Genomic DNA, 18,765 nt, shown 5'->3' with positions numbered 1-18,765 from the left:
GCTGTTGTACCTAATGTGGCCATAGAGGGCAATAATGCGCCTCACATCACCAATAGCTACAAGCAAGCAACCAATGAAGAAAAAGTAGGACGCAACAAGGAAGACAAGCAAGCGACAAATGGCTTGTCAACAGTGGCGACCTGACCGGGAGCGATTACTCAAAAGCTACGGAATTGGACTCCTTTTGTGTACGGACCTATTTTTACAGTGTGTCAATGGTACGCTCTTTTTGTGGTTACTGGGAATGTTTAAAAGGTACCTTTAACGGTGTCGTACATACATAGCACTTAGCCCTTTGCTAGCGGGTCAGGCTAAACACTCAAAACGGATAGTTAGCAGTGCCGCTTGTCCACAAAATGTCGCATTTCACATATTAAGTTACTGTTTTGTGATGTTTATTTCAATTCAAGCATATATTAGCATTAAGAGATGCGCTCTAACCGCCATGAGTGACACTTGTGTTTGCGGGTCAAGGATACCTGAGCTCGCCGCACGTTGGCCAGGAGCCTCCGTACACCAGAGATGCCCAGCACGGCCCGGTCATCACCAGCCCGGTGGTGCCCTCTGCAGCCTCGGGTAAAGTCTTTATTCATTCACGTACTACACGGTATGGTCTTCCGTTTATAAGATGCGGTCCTTCGTGTGCGAGGCATTGGTGATTCAGGTTAGAATTGTCATTGGGGTTCGATTCCCAGCCAATGCATGAAATTGAGATGAGGGACGATTATTTTCTTTTTGACTTGCATTTTTTTTGGGACGTAGAGTAATTTGAGATACAAGTGCTAGATGAATGCAGCGAACTCAACTCAAATCATCTCACAATACTCAGCAGTTTGGCAGTTAATGAACAACACTTGGACTCAAATTAGGCTGAGGCATCGACTGCCATATAATATAAGATGCTGGAACAAATATTCGTTTTTACATTCTTGTTTTTATTTGCAGCTTCTCCCGCTGATAATGAGGAGTACTACGCCTCCAAATGTCCCAGTGGGGGATTGTGCACTCGTTTGTCAGCTGATTGCATACAATGCAATTACCAGCACAATTGCACCTACGGAAAAATGGCCTCCTTCTCCTGTAAAACCAAAAAGGGTGTTCACTGTGTTGTGAGTCTTATTTTTCTCTTTCACTGAGTCATCATTCATTAATGTGGTGCTTCTTGTGTGTCACCCCTGAAATTAATTTTCTGTTTTGCTCAGGGAGAGTCGGGCCTACAGCAAAGCAACTTCTCTCTTTACATCACTTGTCAGTTCTGCTGGCAGCTCGACCCGATGCAGTACCGCTGCTCCAACTCCACCAGCTGCATGACTGTAGCCTGCCCCCGACAGCGCTACAACGCCACCTGTGACGTCTTGGAACACGTCCACTGTTTAGGTACACTTCTTCAAAAGCCTCCTTGCAACACTCTTTGGTTTGTGTTCTGCTTTTTTAGTAGTTTATTTTTGTGTTACAGTAATGTTTTTACATGTAAATGCAGAGCATACATTAGATTTTTATCTATGAAAATGCTTTGGAGTGTTTGAAATACCTGATAATTAAATGGACAAAAAAAGTTACATTAATATTATTTTGTTGTTGTGATTATATTTTTAATTGTTTGAAATAAAAACACATCTAAATATATTTTATAAATTAAATATAATTTAAAAAGCTGCAATTTTTAAGGTGGGAAAGCCATGAAATTACAATTTAAAAAAACTCATGTATCTTGAAAAAATTAAATTAATTAAATTAAATTGTTTCTTGGTGAAAAAATATCTCATTTTATGACAATAAAATTGTAATTTAATGACAGTCGTGAAAAGTCTGACATATTTTACAAGAATAAAGATAAGTATTTGTAATTTTACCGAGGGAAAAAAATCACAATTTTACTAGAACAGTTATATTAGGATGAAAAAAAATCCAATACAATGAAAACAACCAGTAACCGACCCATGCCTGGTGTAAAGAGATGTCATTTTGCAATTATTTGCAATGCTAGAGAAAAAAAAAAAACGTGGTTATTTGTAACATGATGGTTAATTTTGTGAGAAAAAAAGTCGTAACTAGAAGGGCTGAATGATTATAGAAAAAAATCAAATTGGGACCCCCCCCCCCCCCCAAAAAAAAAATTGCGATATCATAGCGATTATTTTTTTTTAAAGGTCCTTTTCAATTAATTTTTTACCCAATAAAAAGTTAATTATAATAAACAATATCAGATATATTATAGATTACAGGACCTTAACATAAAGGTAAATTAAGCCATTATATCACAGTTTTTTTATACTACAATTACAGTTATAGTTACAATTTACCACTTCAACATATCCAACTTTTCATGACATGTAAACACTGCACTTTTTAAACAATGTATTTATCAATAAATAAATTAAATATACATAATGGAAAAAAATAAAACTTAGTGATCTACAGTCAGTAAACTCATATATGCTAAAGTGTAGGCAAAGTAAAATTTGAGTTGATTTCAAAAACCACTAGCATTTTGTAGCAATCGTTGTGAGTGGGTAGCGGGTTGCGTAGTTTCCTATGGTCTGAACGGTTCGTGAACGCAACACAGACTTTTGGTAAGGTAAGCGCGTTTGGAGCAGTTGTGTTCTGGCGTGGTTATGGCCGACAGTTCCTTGCAAATTGTCATTAAAGAGTTGTTGTTTGTTTGCCGCTCAGCCTGATTAGTTCGCCAACGCTACATGTACAATAAGAGAGGAGGCGGGTCCTTAACGACGATGAGTAATGACGAGCAATAAAGATTTCGTCCGTCCTAATTTTCATTCATGAAATCGGACGACACAACATATGGCCACATACAGACATAGTTAACCTCAAAATATAGGACAACTCAAATTTATTAGCCGCTGCCGCACACTTGCGTGTGCACTCAAGTTTACAAAACTCGCGACACTACGGCAGCCGAAAAGTCATAACTCACAACGGTGAAGGGTTGTTTTAAAACCAAGATCAAACCAATTAAACATGTTAGACACTCGTCTCGAGGTCTCATGAGACAAAAAAAAACCTCACCGAAATGACATGCACTTATGGGGCCAGGTTTTAGTTACAGCGGTGACGTTCCTGCTTCCCCTCCCTCTTTCTCTCCTTCCGCTACGTTTCAATGGGCGTTTAAATTGCAGCCTTTCTGGATTACGTAATCACGTTTTATCAAACCGCAATTTAATTGCAAATGCAATTAATTGTTCAGCCCTAGTAACTAGTTTAAGAAAACAAGAACTGAATTATAAAAATCATATTTTCCTTGATTATTCTCCATGTGTCATTGTGAAAATACCTTGATTGTTTTTAAGAATGTATCATAACACATAGTATAACCTGTTATGTTACTTATCCTCACATTTGTTTATTTGTAGGTAAAAGGCGTTTTCAGAAGCGTTTGTATTGCAACTGGACTGGAGGATACAAATGGTCCACGGCGTTGGCGCTCAGGTAAAACCAAAGCTGACAAAAGGCTTTATATTTCTTTTATTGGCCAACTCATTTGAAGTTGCTTATAGTTGTTAGAGACAATTTCCTGTTCTTTAACGGCATCTGAGTCTATTACCTCAAAGTATGCCTGACACGCAATACTTTTGTAATTACCATGTTAAAGGTTATATGAGAGAGAAAAGCCACTGTGCCGGCATCTTCAGTTAAGTCAACTATGTGCATCTTATCAGTAGCCAATGCACTAAAGCCCGACCAATTTATTGGCCATTACTTCTTCCTCTTTTTAAATACACTTGAACATATAACAACATAAGACAACAATAATGTCGTTCAAACATTCCCAATAAAAAAATTGCTGAAATTTTTCTCTCTGTTGCAAAATTAAACAAATATTGATTCACAAAATATTGTAAAACAGTCAAATGTTCTGCCCGTAATTGATGTCTTTATTGTTGTGTTAAGAGACCAAAAAATAAGTTATTTTATTCATTATCTATTTTTTTTAGTGGGCTATCGGAATTTTATTATAATAATAATAATTTAAAAAAAACTTCAGTTGGGTCCTAGAAAGCACAAACAAAAAGCTTTTTTCATTACATAGTGATATTTTCCACAGGAAAAAAAAATACTGCATACGTAAGAGGCTGATGTGTTTTTGTTTGTATCTACTCTTGCGTAGCATCACGCTGGGTGGTTTTGGGGCGGACCGCTTTTACCTGGGCCAGTGGAGAGAGGGTCTGGGCAAGCTGTTCAGCTTCGGAGGACTGGGCATTTGGACTTTGATAGATGTGCTTCTCATCGCTGTGGGTTACGTGGGCCCGGCGGACGGTTCTCTCTACATCTGAAAAAACAAAATCCAAAATCAAATGTTGAGGATGTTTGAGGCACGGCTTGTGCTCCAAGGACTGACGATCTCCCGACACCACGTTCTCAGCGCCGCCCCAGCATTCCCATCTGCTAACACGCAGGAAGTGTTTTCCTGCCTCACACCCGAAAACGAAACAGTGGCTCAAACCTAATCAGTCTCCTCTGGTGCGAGCGTGCAGATGGAGTGCTGTACCACCACCAGGAACCGGCAATTACCTCCTGGCGGGATCTCACTCCTTGAAGGAAGCAGCCAAGACGCTCTCCAAGCTGCATTGGCTGGTTTTCTTTCACCGTGCGCAAAGTGGATAGAATTGAGGTTTGATGGAGATTGCAATTAGGTGACACGCTGCGGGGGGGAAATTAATCACAAATGCAAACGTTACCTCCTGCCACCCAGTCATTTACACGATTGTAATAAAACGATCATTTCAGCAAAAGGGGGTCTTTTTAATGTTAGGGCCTGCCTGTAAAAACTGATATTTTCGTAACTGTTCGCTCGGTCACTTTTCCTGTATGAACAGCAATGATAGGGGATGGTGGTATGAAGCCATGCAGGCAATTTTTCCGGATTCTGAGGTAGTATCAGTCGTAATTGTCAGAATATTACCCCAAGTTATGTTGTAGTAAATCTTGAGGCCCCTTTCACACTGCCGATTTAAAAACTGGTATTTTATCAGCATTTTCCATACAAATGACACTGACGCAGAATAGTAATGGGAAGTCGACCAAGCAATTTTCTGGCTTGGGAAGTAGTATCAGAAGTTGAGGCCACAGCTGTAAGAAAATTAACCCAAAGATGCAGTGGTGTAACATCATGCTGAGAAGCCCCTGCAACAAGAGGGGACCTCCACCGCCTGTTTTTTTAAGACCTTTCAAATGCAATGCCTGTGAAAACCGTTAGTGTATTCTGCATTAATGACATTATCCTGACTAAGGGGTGTAAAATCATCTAAGCAATTTCCTGTCTTTGGGGGGAGAGGCAGAGGTTATTCGACTGTGCCGGGACCAGCGTGCAGAGTTTCAAACACCTGCCGCTTACCCAGGATGCGGTCTAGCTATGTGTGATCTTTCCCACATTGCGATAGTGAATCACTTTTGCAGGATTTTGCATGAAAGGCAAACCTGGAGAAGCAGTCTTCTGTTACGACTTTGACAGGGATCTCTGCATGAAAGGGGTTTTAATTTGAATATGTATTTTGCAAAGAAAGTGACTGTGACTTGACTCTATTCTTGCGTTATCACTTTGATGCAATGTGGCCACAACTATCATCTCATACTGCGTGTGTGTATCACCTCTGTGTCACACTTCCTATGTTGCACATAAGCAACTGATAGGATCATAGGATTTAACAGGAAGTGACATCATAAGCAAGTTTGCCAGCCTACTCTTACTGCAGGACCTTTTGCAAATGTGTTCAATGAATGTTCGTGTGTATTTAATTTGTGTTGTAAACACAAAATGACCTTTTTTGAGTTGTGTAAATAAAATGTATGAAATCGTTTTTTTTTTTTTGCTGAAATGGATGACTGGAATTATTTTAAGAATATTCGGTGATGCAAAGTAAGTTTTATGCTAATCAGTATACGAGTCAATATTTGTTTTATTGGTTCTTGGTGTAAACAGTTTAGAGCAGGACAGGCATTGTCATTGAAGGAGATGAGCATAATGGATTATTCTTTTTTTGTTTGTTGTTTTAGCCACCAATAGGAATTCAGAATTGTATTTTTCAGTCAAGGTCATTATAAGTAATGACACACGTCTGACAAGTTCAAAACAACACTGCGTCTTCCAAAAACCTTGTCATGTTGCGTAACACCAAAAAGGGTGTCTAAAAAAGCGACCTTCCCATTGGCCGCTATGCTCAGGCCATAGTAAGTTCACTCCACCCAAATTCTTGTCCCTCCGACTCATCGCTGTGCTGGCCCCAGGCCAAAGACAACTGCCCCTAAACCCCCACCCTCCCCAAACCGATGCAGTGGTTGGCCAGCTGGACTCAGAGACTTGGAAATGTTTACCTTTTAAAATATTAGCCCTGTGGTTCCGCTGAATGCATGTAAAAATAGTACAGCTGTAAAGGTTAGCCACGAATAAAGGGTTAGGAACATACGTTTACATTTTAGGGGGCATTAGGTACAGGGAGGGGAACAAAATGCCAAAACAGAATAAATAAACAAAAAAAAAATGCTGCTTTTTTAGTTGTGTAAACAGGAATGCAATTAATGACATTTCAAATAAAATAAAAATTCCCACCACCACCCTGCAAAACTGCTTGTTAATTATAATTCAATTATCTCTTAAACTTAATAAAATATATGGAATTTGAATAATTTACAGCAGATAACCATTTTTTTTTAATACAAACTGCTAACAGTATATTCTCCAATATATTCAGGACAATTCTAAAACTAAACATGTATATTAAATCATTAAAAAAAATTATGCTTTGAATGTTTTCTTATTAAGAATGTGGAACATCAAACTTTTACAATAATTCAATGATTATTAAACCAAATCCAGTAAAATTAACATGTTAAAATTGTGTTTTTTATACAAGCAAATTGAAACCTATATATTTTTTTTACATTTACATGCCAATAGTTTTTAAAATTTACAAACTCCAGGCAGCAAATTCTGCAGTAATGAAACATTCTCAAATATTTCAATACATTTAAATTTGAATGGACTAATTTAGTTATATTGTACATGCGATATTAAATCTATTCTTTTAATTATCCAATAATGTTTTTTCAACAAAATGTATACAATAAAATAAATGCTGGAAGTCAATTATAAATTGAAATGTAGTTGATTACCCAACACTGCAAGCGACAACCATCATGACTCTATTAGAAAACAAGCCTTACTTTTAAATATCATCAAAACTTTGTTTTAATATTGATTTATAATGATAATGATATAAATGCATAAATTGGAGTGGATGAATGAGCCAAATTTTGCTGAGAGAAAAGTGGAAAATTAGATATAATAGTCCAAGGGCGATGAGGAGGCGGGTGAAACGTTCCCCTATTATTCCTCATAATCATGATAATCCCATTTAATCACAGCCTGGCAATTACATACATACAACATCCCCTAATGAGAATGATAGTGTAACCATGTGGTAATGATGTCTGACCCAAAACAGAGCAGCATTTTTTTTCTTTTTAGGCACCAAAGAGAACAAAAACAGTATTTTTTTTAGTTTTTACATAAAGGCACTCATTTTCAGTCATACTATTCTTACTGACGCCAAATCATTGGTTATGATCGACCTTCACGGACCCGCAATCCACCAAATCCTCCTACTCTTACATGTTCCGTTGTCGTCAAAAAAGCATCCCGCGGTGTGTGTCTCGCAGTTGCCATGGTGCGTTCGGCGCCTACCTGAAGTTGTGGAAATTGCAGTCTATAAAAAGACGTCGCCGCTGTCCATCGTCTGGACTATTTTGTCGCACGTATGACGCTAATTGAAGGGCGGCGTGTGGCTTTCTAACTGTCTTGACAAAAGAAGCTAACTTTCGTATTGGTGACTTTCGAGTGACTAGCCACACGTTCATTACGTGACAAATGTTTACGTAACAATATCCAAACGTCATATGAACCTACGTAGTTATATTGTGGGGATGTTAGTAATTAAAAAAACTCACAATGTATAGAAAACTCATATAAACAATTAAAAAAAAAAAAAAAGAGCTCATATTGGAAAAACCGCAGCAGTGGCCAAAACATTCCCAATGAAAATTAAACCGCATTAATAAACTAACCACCAGAGGGTGCTATAACTGTACAAATAGAATACAACCACCTATTTAACGTATATATTGCTTTTACTATTGTGACATGACGATATTGTGGCAATTTTAATACCGCAATATTGCCCTTATCGTTACATCCGTACTATCGAGACTACAAAACCGTATCTACTCTCTCATCTACTTCCTTAGTTTAATGACGCCGCTGTGCTTCCATTTCTTCTTCCTGAATAGAGCCAAGCACAGCAGTGACTCGTGCTTCGAAAAAGAACAAACATCAAAATATGCCTAACCCACATTAAACGTCACATCTGGTGAGGGCAAACATGTTTCAGGCCTGCTGGTGCAGCCGAATGATTTCTCATTTCATTCAAACATTCTTGTATGACAACTCTGGATTCCACCTCTAATCACTTCCACAGCTGAGTCATCATGACAGCAAAAAAAAAAAAAAAAAAGGCCACAAGCAAAAGCATAAGTGCAGTTTTAGTGCTTTATTTGCACAATAGGATTTGCACTGTACAAACACCCCCAGCTCAGGTGTAGAAGAAAGAACCCAAGAGCATCTCTTCTTGCCCGACCTGAGCATCCCCCGCCCTCACTCCTCATATGCCAGGGAGAAATTAAGCTTTGTTTAAAAAAAAATAAAAAATGAATAAATAAAAAGCAGCTACTTGCTGAACAAATATACATGGCTAAAGGAGACCCTCCCAAGTGCCAAAAGCAGATGTGAAATCAAATTTAAAAAGTCTAAATCAATAGTAATGAACTGTCTAGTCTTTGATAGAGAGTATGGCCTTGATTTAAATAGCATGTAAAAATGCTACGGAAAAAAGGCATACGGTGATTTCCACGTACACATCAATACACCATCTGAGTGTGAAGTTTGTACACATTAAGACAGAACACTTCGATTTAAAAACAAAAGAGGGCAGGAAAATAACCCAAACAGAGCTCCTTTGACATTTTTACATGGCTGTAAGGGAAGTTCTTTTGAAGCAACAAAATAATTTAATCCACTTAAATTCTCATTAGCAAAGTCCTAATGTCGCCAAGTCAACACAAAATTTGGTATAAAAATAGAACAAGACACTCAACAAAAATAGATCTACAGTGTCAAATAAGAGGTGAGGGGGCCGCTCAGGTTTGGTACGAGCAGGATGCTTTTCACACGTCAAGTCTGGGTGGCGGTACTTTTTCCCCTCTCGGCCAGTGGCCCGTAGTGGAAGCCGCGGGTTCCGTCGGGGCCCCGCGGGAGCCTGGTGACCCCCGGGGGCAGGCCGTCCGCATTCTGGATCTTGCGGCCCAACATGGGGCTCCCCACCGGGCTGCTCTCCTGCGAGGCCACCTGCTTGCGCCTCTGCACCCACGGGCTGCCCGACGGCGTCAAGCTGCTATCGGACGAGTAGTCGGCCCAGCGGCGGCCCGGTTCGGGGCTTAGCCGGCCCTGGCTGGCTAAGGGCGATTTTTGAGAGTGGGGGGATTTGCGTTGGGCGCAGGGACTGGCGCGGGGGCTGGACCACGGGCTGTTGCGGGGTGACAGGTGATTGTTCTGGAAGGCAACACCTGCGGCCGTGGGGCTGAGCTTGTTGCAGGATTGCGACTTGCGGGCCGGCCGCGGCGACGTGGGAGTGCTCTCCGTGTCCGAGGAGCTGCAGGCCGAGTCGTCCGCGTGGTATTGGAGCTCTCGGACTCGGCTGTTGAGCGAGCGGCTTTTGCGCATCCCCGTGGGGGGTACTTCCTCGCTGGGCCGCTCCTTCTGGACTTTCTTTTTGGGAGGTTTGGTGCCGATCAGGACTACCTTCAAACCCGATGAGCCGCTCCCGCCTTCCTCACCGCCCACAGCCTCGTTGGCTTTGATGGCCGCCTCCACCTCCTCGAACTCCACGATGGCGCACTCCTCGGTGCCCAGCTGGGCGTAACGGCCGCTCAGCCTCTTCAGGTCGGCCGGCAGGTCCTTACCGGGCTTGAGGACGCGGACCGACGCGATGGCGCCGTATGTGCCGAAGGCTTTGAGCAGCAGCTTCATCAGCTGCTCCTGCTGAGCGGCGCCGCTCTCGCTGCCTCCGTTCTCCGTGAGTCGGGCCAACTCGGGCCATCGCTGCAGCTCGCTCAGCAGCAGCATGCGGCTGGGCAGCGACTCGCTGGCGAAGACCGGCACGGCCGTCTTGCGCCGAACTTTTCGGCCCTCGTCATTGAGCTCCAGGAGGTTGGATTGTCTCAGGGCGAAAGCGGTTGTTCTCCAGTCGCGAGTCAAATGTTTCACCTGGAAAAACAAGATGCTCACATTACTTGCTGAAACTACGGGATGTAACTTTCAGCAAAAATAACCCAGGTATCAATAATTGCAGCACACTTCAAACCTCCCTTTTATGACTCTTGAAAAAAATACATAAATATATATATATATATATATATTTATTAGGGGTGTAAATTGCCTAGTACCTGGCGATTTGATTCGTATCACGATTCATAGGTCACGATTCGATTCAATACCGATTAATCCCGATACGAATCTATAAATTGATTATTGCGATTTTTTTTTTTTTTTACTCCAATTTAGAAAATACTAATCAGTAAACTTGTACACTAAGATTTGTAAGAAAAATGATTAATTTATCTGAAAATTCAGGCTTATAACTGAGCCACTGCATTTAACAATTTGCAGTCTGTTTCTGTTACAAGTAGTACAAGTATTTTCCAAAGAAAGTCTTTTTCCCCGCAAAGCCATTTTTTCAACGCACGGTCATTTCCTGAGACATCCGGGGACTTTTCTTTTGCGACGTCACAAGACAGGCTTCAAACGAGGTAAGAGGATTTTTCTTTGCACAAAAAAACATAACTGTCTAAACACAAGATGACTATACTGATAATATTTCAAATTTTCAGCATATATCAGCAAATCAGAGGACCGTATAATACATGAGAACAGAAAAAAATGCTTATTTTATCTCCTGTTCTTCTATGTTGTATTTCCCTTCAATAGATTTGACAAATTTTTCATGTAATATTTCCTTTTTCTATTCCACCCCCCTCCCCCTTAATAGGATTTTTTTTTTCATGACAGCCATGGTTACCTTTTTGAAGGAGGTCAACAACTTGACACTGACAAAGCCCAGCTTGTTGCGGCGCACATGCTTGAGCAGGAAGGCGTCATGCTCCAGGTTTTCGTCTGACAGGTAGTACTCGATCTGGGTCACCAGCTTGTTGATGAGGTCTGGGTTTGGGGGCTGCCAGCTCTCCTCCTCCAGCTCCCCGCCGCTGGTCCCGGCACCACTGTAGTGAGGCAATACAATTGTGTCGTTATGGCAAGGCTAGACAATGCATGTCAATCAGACCCTTTGCTGTTCTACTCCGGTCCTATAGGTGGAGGTAATGAGAAGTCTGTTAAAAACTGGGAACCAAATAAAATATCACACCAGAACTTCATCTGCTGGATTTCGAGAGTCGCTGCAGTGAACAAGGAGTTTATACCCAAGTTTAATAGAAATTAGGTTCTGTAACTTTTAAGTCATAAGCTGCCCAACGAGCTAATCATTCAAAACATGTCAAAGACATGACATACTGATATGGGCGGCATGGTGTGGTTAGTGCTTAGCGGTTCCTAGTTTGAATCTCAGCACAGTTTTTGTGTGATTACTATATTTTATTGCATGTATATACATTTTTTTTTAATCTTCTGGCATTTTTTGGGGCTAATGTGTATTTTCTTTTTAATGCATTCCCCCAACCCCAAAATTATACAGGAGCACATTAAATGAAATGTTGTCATTGGTATATTTTTCCTATAATACTTTTGTATTGTTTTAATATTTTTGTAATTTTTTTTCTTCAGTTTTCTATTATTGTCTGTAAGATACGGATATTTTTCCCAATGTATTTGTTATCTAAAGTTCCATTTTATTTTATTAGTTGTAGTATTGCTCTACAAACTGTGCATTTTCCCTGGCATATTTTCATACTTTTTTTGGGCATGTCTTGACAGCAGTATGTTTAAAAAAATTTTTTTTTTTTTTTACTGTATTAATCTAATGTGTTACATTGAAATATTTTCTGATATTGCTCCGTAATATTTATTTTATTCATAATCTTTTTGTATGTGTGTATTCTATGGTTTTGTAATGTTGGTGCTCTATTTTTGTTCTAATATTTGTTCTAACAATCTAGTCTGAAATGTTCAAACACTACTCAAAACACGCTGTACTGTTACCACCGTTTATTTCCATTATTTCCCAATTGCTACTTTAAACAAATGGAAAGAACGGATTGCATTGTACATGGCAGCTTACGATTGTTGAACGTTGTGGATCACAACATGTACTTGACTGCATGTGTGGGAAAAGGGCTCTACTACATTTTACTTTCAACACAATCAGCTTACAAGTCGCTGGCAGAATTATATTCTCTCGCATAAACACCCACCCCAACGCTCCAGCGAGACAGTCAATCCCAGGTCTTGGTGCCAAGACCTTTCCATCTAAGAGATGCACAGTCCCAATCTTCACCTCTATGGGAATTTGAACGCAAAGTCTCATACAAATAAGCGGTTGAGAATTGAGGGTGGCTTGAATGATTTTTGTTGGGATGACTCATCGCCTTCCTCCGCATCCTCTCTTTATCCCCCACCTCCCATCCTCTCTCTACCTCCCTCCCTCCCTCAGCTTTCTAGTAAGCTGACCGCACAGCTGGCACAAGCCCTCATCTTGAAATGACAGCCGTGCAAGCCTCTTTGACGAGAGGATGGCAACATGAATCAAAACTGAGAACAATACGGTGGAACCTCCTACATCCAACCATGTACATTCCAGTCTCCCATAAGAAATAATAAATAACTAAAGTGCTGGACAAAGAAACCGCCAAACTGTTCACAAATTCTAGTTGTGTGGTTTTTTTTCTTGCGGAACTTCGAATTACCATGAAGTCAACTATGCTGTTTTTGTGCTTTTTCTGAAATGCCACAAGATGGCGCCAAAGTGCTAAGGAATAGGAAAGTAATAATTGGTGTCAAGGAAGTACTTTGTGGGGATTAGAGACAGAGTCCTCTCGCAAGTGCGAATTGGACCCCACCCTAAAAAAAAAATATGCATAAGATGCCACACATTTTCTATTAGACAAGATGTCTTCTTCACACACTTCAATAGTCCTTGGCACTACATGTCGCTCCCCGACTCACTTTCAAGTGGCCAAAGCAATACATTGAAATGAGGGCTTGAAGTGAGTAAATCGAGTTGGAAATGATAAACTTTTTTGGGATTATCATTTGTTGTATATTTACAGTTTAAACTATAAATAAGGGCAATTGTAAACAAACATGTTTGGCGTGGTGTAATTACTTGCGTTTTTTTCCCCACTATTCTCAACAGGACTTCTTCCCCGTCCCTCGCGGATAAATAAAAACTGCGTTCTCTGTTTATTACAGGATATAAAGCAGAAACCAGGCAGTCGGCAGCTACCAGTCATCGAGTCTCCTGGCACCCGCTATAAAGACGGCAACGTGACAACACAATCGCAAAGTGCTTTGTGTGCCACAAAGCCATCAGGGTGTGGCCACGTTTTGTGCTCAGGCAATCCAGGTAAGAACTTCTCAAGGGCTGGGATAAAAATAGATGTGCGGTGACGCAAGGCGGGGTGGAAGTTGAGATTAAGGTGAAGGTATCATCCTTTATATCCCTCGGGTGTCCCGATAGTCTGGTAACACTGAGGCTTGCAGTCTACAAGGAGCGCTTCCCGCCAGCCTGGCTCGGGCTGTCCTCGACTGCGAGGAGATTTTACACGCTTCCATTGCCTCATGCAAATAAGCTGTACGTTGGCTGCTGTTGCCGTGCCAACACCTGTTGAGAATGTGGTTTTACTGGAGCGAGAAAGCCAGGAAAATCTGCTTGTCTGCTTTCTAGCTCTTTCCTAGTGAAACAATGGGCTGAGAAATGAAAACTCTCAGCTACAATCATTATTAGTAGTGGCTCCATTGATAGCGATACATTACTGTACTTCATACTGGTGGTTAAATGCATTCTGTCCACCCAGATGGCCACTCACTCGCGGAGTCTTGAGGAAGTGATGTGGTCAAAGTGCTTGGTTTGATTGGCTCAAAAACAAGACTTATTGTCAACATGTCACTTTACCCATGTTGTACTGAGAAACCACTTTTGTCGCAATAAGTTTTACTTCTGGTTCTACAGTTTCTATCTTTTTTTTTTTTTTTTTTTTAAGTTTTGGGTCTTTTTAATGGCAAAGGACTTGCTGTCTATCATAATTTGCAAAGGTAACTTTAGTTGTAACACGTTCTCTGTACATATATGAAAACAATGGCATTTTCTAGCATAGATGTGACTCCAGCTTGCCCACGCCACCAAATGCCTTATTAACTCATTTACTCCCAAAAACATTTCAAAACGTTCTATTTTAAATATTGCCGTGGTCCCCAAAAAGTATTTAAACTTTTTTTTTTATGCTAGAGCATACAGAAGACTTTGATGCAGCCTCTGACCTGAAGAGGTCGCTTAAAGCAATGGTAGTTATTAGGGGGGAAAAAAGCCAGCAGGTGGCAGCAGAGCATAAGAGATCAACCAGGGCCATGTTGCAACAAAGCTCGTTTCCCCAGTGTTTTGAACAGGTTTGTGAATAATGATTAAACTTAGGTATATTCTAATACTAATTGCTGCAAAACTGAAACAGATACAAATATACTTTCTTTCCCTGATGAAAGAATATACTCTAATCTTTCTTTTGGTACGTTCCATGTTTTTATAGCAATAGAACACAATATTCTGTGGGCCTGGCAAAATCAGTCAAAATCCAGTAAAACAGCCGGGAGCGAAGGGGGTTGCTTCAGTGAAAATGGCTGAGAGTAAATGAGTTAATATTTTTATTATTATTCTCATCATCAACTTACGGGCACTTCAGCCATGTTGTGCTGAGCAGCCATGACAAAGATGCTCAAACCACTTTTGTCGCAATAAGTTCCACAAGGATATCATGGGGTACTTTGTGGATCAATGCACGTGGAAATTCCTCCATATTAAAAAAGCCTTATGTCAGAACTCTAAACTTTTTTTTAAAAGTAAGCTACCAGTTTGATACACGCACCTGAGATAACTTGCTTAAATGACCTTCAATGATAATTAATGACATTCATCTATGGGAAGACACTGATCATGTTAACAATATAACAAGGTGGGAAACGCCGTTTACGTTTTCAAATGATCATTTTTACAATGTTCCATCACTAGGGAGTTTAAAAAAAATAAATAAATAATTAGAACAGGTCCGCAGGCTACTCGTGGCCCTTGGGGGGACCTGGTATCTGTGGGCACCACTCTACTGACACCTGCCTCATACATATGAAATTAAAGGCATTTTCTAATGCGAGTGAGTCCAAATGCAGCACACCCACTCAAATTTGATCAAAATGGGAAAAATGTCCTTATTAATGTCAACTTTTGTCACTTCAGTCATATTGCGCTGAACAGCGAGTACAGAGATGTTGCAATAGGTTCCAATTCTGGTTCAGTGGTTATAATGTCCCTGACAATACCACACCATAACATTACATTTTGGTTATTTTTAAAGCATTGGGTGCCACCTCTATTAAATCAACTGTTTGAGTCAGATGGACAGTCGGACACCCACACAGAGTTTAGGAGAGGCCACGGTTGCGCAAAACACAGGCTGATTTCATTTTTTTTCCTTTTACCAATGTCATCTTATTGCCATTGTCATCTTATTGTTCTGTGCGTGCCACTTTTGTTGCAAGAAGTTTCACTTCCAATTTTATGGTTAGTGTGTTTATGCCTTCACTGGCATCCCCTAAAAGATCGTGTAGGGAATTTCTCAGGTTTAAAAAATAAAAATAAAAAATGTGGAAGGAGCTTGTTCCATATTAAAAGCACCTTTAGAAGAACGTGTCATGAAATATATTGTATTTTCTAGTGTAGCAGTAATTCGTGATGATGCTTGCTTGTGTTCCTCAACCACAGTAGATGTTCTAAATTAACAAATTATTATACATTTTGTATGTTAAAAAAACAAATATGTATGTTTAATGTTAGATCTGTTCCTTCCCTGCACACAACACAAAGATGGCAGATGAATGAGTTGGTTCAAAAACTGCTTACTATCAAGAGTGCCCTGAGGTAACTTCTTGTGGATAGGCTGTGAAACTGAATTGGAGGAAAACGAGGTTTAATTCCCATTCAAAGCTCAGCCTGCGTTGGGAAACATTCAGCTCCAACTATTGACAAATTAGATTAGCCTAATTGTGAAATAAATAACATTTAAAACGACCAAAAGATTGGGCTTCATCTATTTTACCTTACGTCAACTTTCAAGTGTCTCGTGTGCGTGTGTGTTTGATGACCAACCTCGACTTGTCGTGCCTGCCGAATTCATCCTCGCTGCAGCTGCCGCCGATAAAGTCGACATGCCCGGGCGAGAATTCCTCCGGCTCCTCGTCCTCGGCCGCCTGGATGGCCACCGTGATGGTCACCGTCCCCATCTCCTGCGACAGCTGGTGGTGGTCTACGGTGATGACCTCTTCGGACGAGTCGGGGGAGCACGGGCCGGGGCCGGGGCTCGGGCTGAGAATGGGGCTCGGACTCGGGCAGGGGATCCCCGCGTCCGCGCTCATGTTCTCCCGCGAGAAGGTGAAGGCGCCTCCGGAAGCCGAGCTCGAGTCAAGGAGGCGGGGAGGACGCGACGCCGATCGACGGCAACTCTCGCGGAGGAGGACCCACGGAGCTCCCAAGACGCGCTCCACGGCTTGCCACACGACCCCGAACCAGATCCGAGTGTCCGACGGAGCGGCCTGCGGAGCCGGCGAGACGCCGCCTGGAGCGGGAGAGGCCGACGGGCTGGAGGAGGAGGAGGCGGCAGCAGCAGCAGCACCACCGTGTACCGCCGCGGCTACTGCAGCTACTTCCTCATATGCAAGAGGCTTTGTGGCTCGGAAGCGAGCTCTGGGATTGGGCCGTGGCGGCGTCTGTTCGCACTCACTGGCCCACAAGCTGACACAAAGCCAGGAGGGGGGCAGCAGGAAGGAGAGGCAGCGCATGAAGGCGTTTACCAGCGCGTGCATACTTTATATATTTAATTATATTCATAACCAGTCGTGCATAAAAAATGTTGTTATTGTGATGACACACATCCGACTCACTAACTCGTCTTTAAATAAGGAGGAGAAAATTCACGCGTTACAGCCTAATTAGGGAATTGCCGTGACAATGCACGAGGTAGAACTGGGGGCTACTAATTGGATAATAGGCTTGCAGCCTGTCCTGGCACGCAAGTGAACCTTCAGGAAAGGGGGCGTATTAAGGTCAATAGTGCCACTGTAGACTAAAGGTAGGTTAGTTTTTTTTTTTTTTGGTCTTCCAATCATTACATCTTAAATGAACAGCATGGTGTACAAGTGGTGAACACGCCTGTCTCACGGTAAAAAAAAAAAGTTTTAATCCCAGCTCAGATCAATTTTTGCATCATCGTGTTTACTAATGGGCGAATCGTCAAAGTAATGTGCTTGTTTTCAGTAAAAAAAAAGAAGTAATCAATCATAAGATGGTGCTACATTGGGGCTAGGGGTGCTTTTGTGTTTTTCTATATGTGCCCTGTTTTTGACTGGTGACCAGTCCAAGGCTTTCCAAAGTCAGCTGGGATAGGTTCCTGCTCACAAAAAAAAGTTATTCTAATGAGGCAAGTGTGAAAGAAAATGGATGGACATATAAATTAATGTACATCTCTTATAGAGTCAATACCCTTTTGACCTACAAAAAGTTAGATGACTGTAGATAGTAATGAAAATGTATATCGGGCACATATGTTAATATACGGTGAGTCTATTTGTGTTTTGTTAGCTTAGTTGTTAGGAATCAAACCTTAGTTCAGGGGTAGGTAAGTTCGGTCCTAGAGAGCCGCAGTCCTGCATGTTTTTGATGTCTCTCTCCTCGAACACAGCTGAGAGGCTCCTGCAGAATGTAATTATGAGCTGATGATTTGAAACACCTGGGTTAGAGGCAGGAGATACCAAAAACATGCAAGACTGCGGCTCTCTAGGACCAAATTTGCCTATCCCTGCCTTAGTTGCATTGCCTCACTCTATTTTTTTATGTACAGTAAGTATATCTTCATAAATCCATCTATTTTCTTAACCGCTTGTCCTCACAAGGGTCGCGGAGGGCGCTGGAGCCTATCCCTGCTGGCTTTGGGCAGTAGGCTGGGTACACCCTGAACTGGTTGCCAGCCAATCACAGGGCACACAGAGACGAACAACCATTCACACACCTATGAACAATTTGGAGTGTTCAATTAACTTAACATGCATGTCTTTGGAATGTGGGAGGAAACCGGAGTACCTGGAGAAAACCCACGCCGGACTCGTTTTCACGTCCTCTGCACTGGGAGGCGGACGTGCTAACCAGTCATCCATCGTGCCGCCCACAGTATATCTTATATAAATAAATTATAATGATTAATAAATAAATACAAATAATAAAAACATTGGATAAGGCTGCAAGATCAAAACATCAATCTTTGTCATTTCTGTGGGCTTTAGGCCTACAAAAATGTATTTGACTCGGAAAGATCCCAAAGACATCTCGAAGAATTTTGGTTAGTTCTGCAAAGGACATGGATTGTGTATATTTGTAGGTTTCCAGGGCAAAGTTTCCTCCTAAATTTACTCATGAGCGGGTCATGGGACAGACC

At 41.4% G+C, this 18,765-nt stretch overlaps 3 protein-coding genes across 7 annotated transcripts in view; 2 read left to right on the top strand and 1 right to left on the bottom strand.

Moving 5' to 3' along the window:
• The first annotated feature begins 58 nt into the window (after window positions 1–58).
• tm2d3 (TM2 domain containing 3) lies at window positions 59–5,816 on the top strand. The gene is made up of 6 exons (XM_077564805.1): window positions 59–218; window positions 475–576; window positions 946–1,109; window positions 1,203–1,377; window positions 3,372–3,447; window positions 4,127–5,816. Exons 1-6 carry the CDS (start codon window positions 119–121, stop codon window positions 4,290–4,292), a joined length of 783 nt encoding a protein of 260 aa, XP_077420931.1. The 5' UTR covers window positions 59–118; the 3' UTR covers window positions 4,293–5,816.
• A 2,730-nt stretch (window positions 5,817–8,546) lies between these two features.
• Window positions 8,547–17,140, bottom strand: larp6a (La ribonucleoprotein 6, translational regulator a). Its single transcript, XM_077563161.1, has 3 exons — window positions 16,428–17,140; window positions 11,145–11,343; window positions 8,547–10,333 (listed from the first exon to the last, which is right to left on the bottom strand). Exons 1-3 carry the CDS (start codon window positions 17,138–17,140, stop codon window positions 9,242–9,244), a joined length of 2,004 nt encoding a protein of 667 aa, XP_077419287.1. The 3' UTR covers window positions 8,547–9,241.
• lrrc49 (leucine rich repeat containing 49) overlaps window positions 13,184–18,765 on the top strand; it is a 33,280-nt gene continuing 27,698 nt past the window's right edge. For 3 of the 5 annotated variants that reach the window (XR_013293793.1, XM_077563159.1, XM_077563156.1), the window contains exon 1: window positions 17,406–17,496. The gene's annotated coding sequence lies outside the window, so the exon portion shown is untranslated. Of the gene's footprint in view, window positions 13,641–17,221; window positions 17,497–18,765 lie in introns of those variants that run through there. The other 2 variants (XM_077563158.1, XM_077563157.1) reach the window with 2 other exon arrangements.

This window comes from Vanacampus margaritifer, chromosome 4 (genome assembly GCF_051991255.1).
Source record: "Vanacampus margaritifer isolate UIUO_Vmar chromosome 4, RoL_Vmar_1.0, whole genome shotgun sequence".
Lineage (NCBI taxonomy): Eukaryota > Metazoa > Chordata > Actinopteri > Syngnathiformes > Syngnathidae > Vanacampus > Vanacampus margaritifer.
Note: the sequence above shows the minus strand (reverse complement) of the source record. Positions and strands in the feature narration are given on the sequence as shown.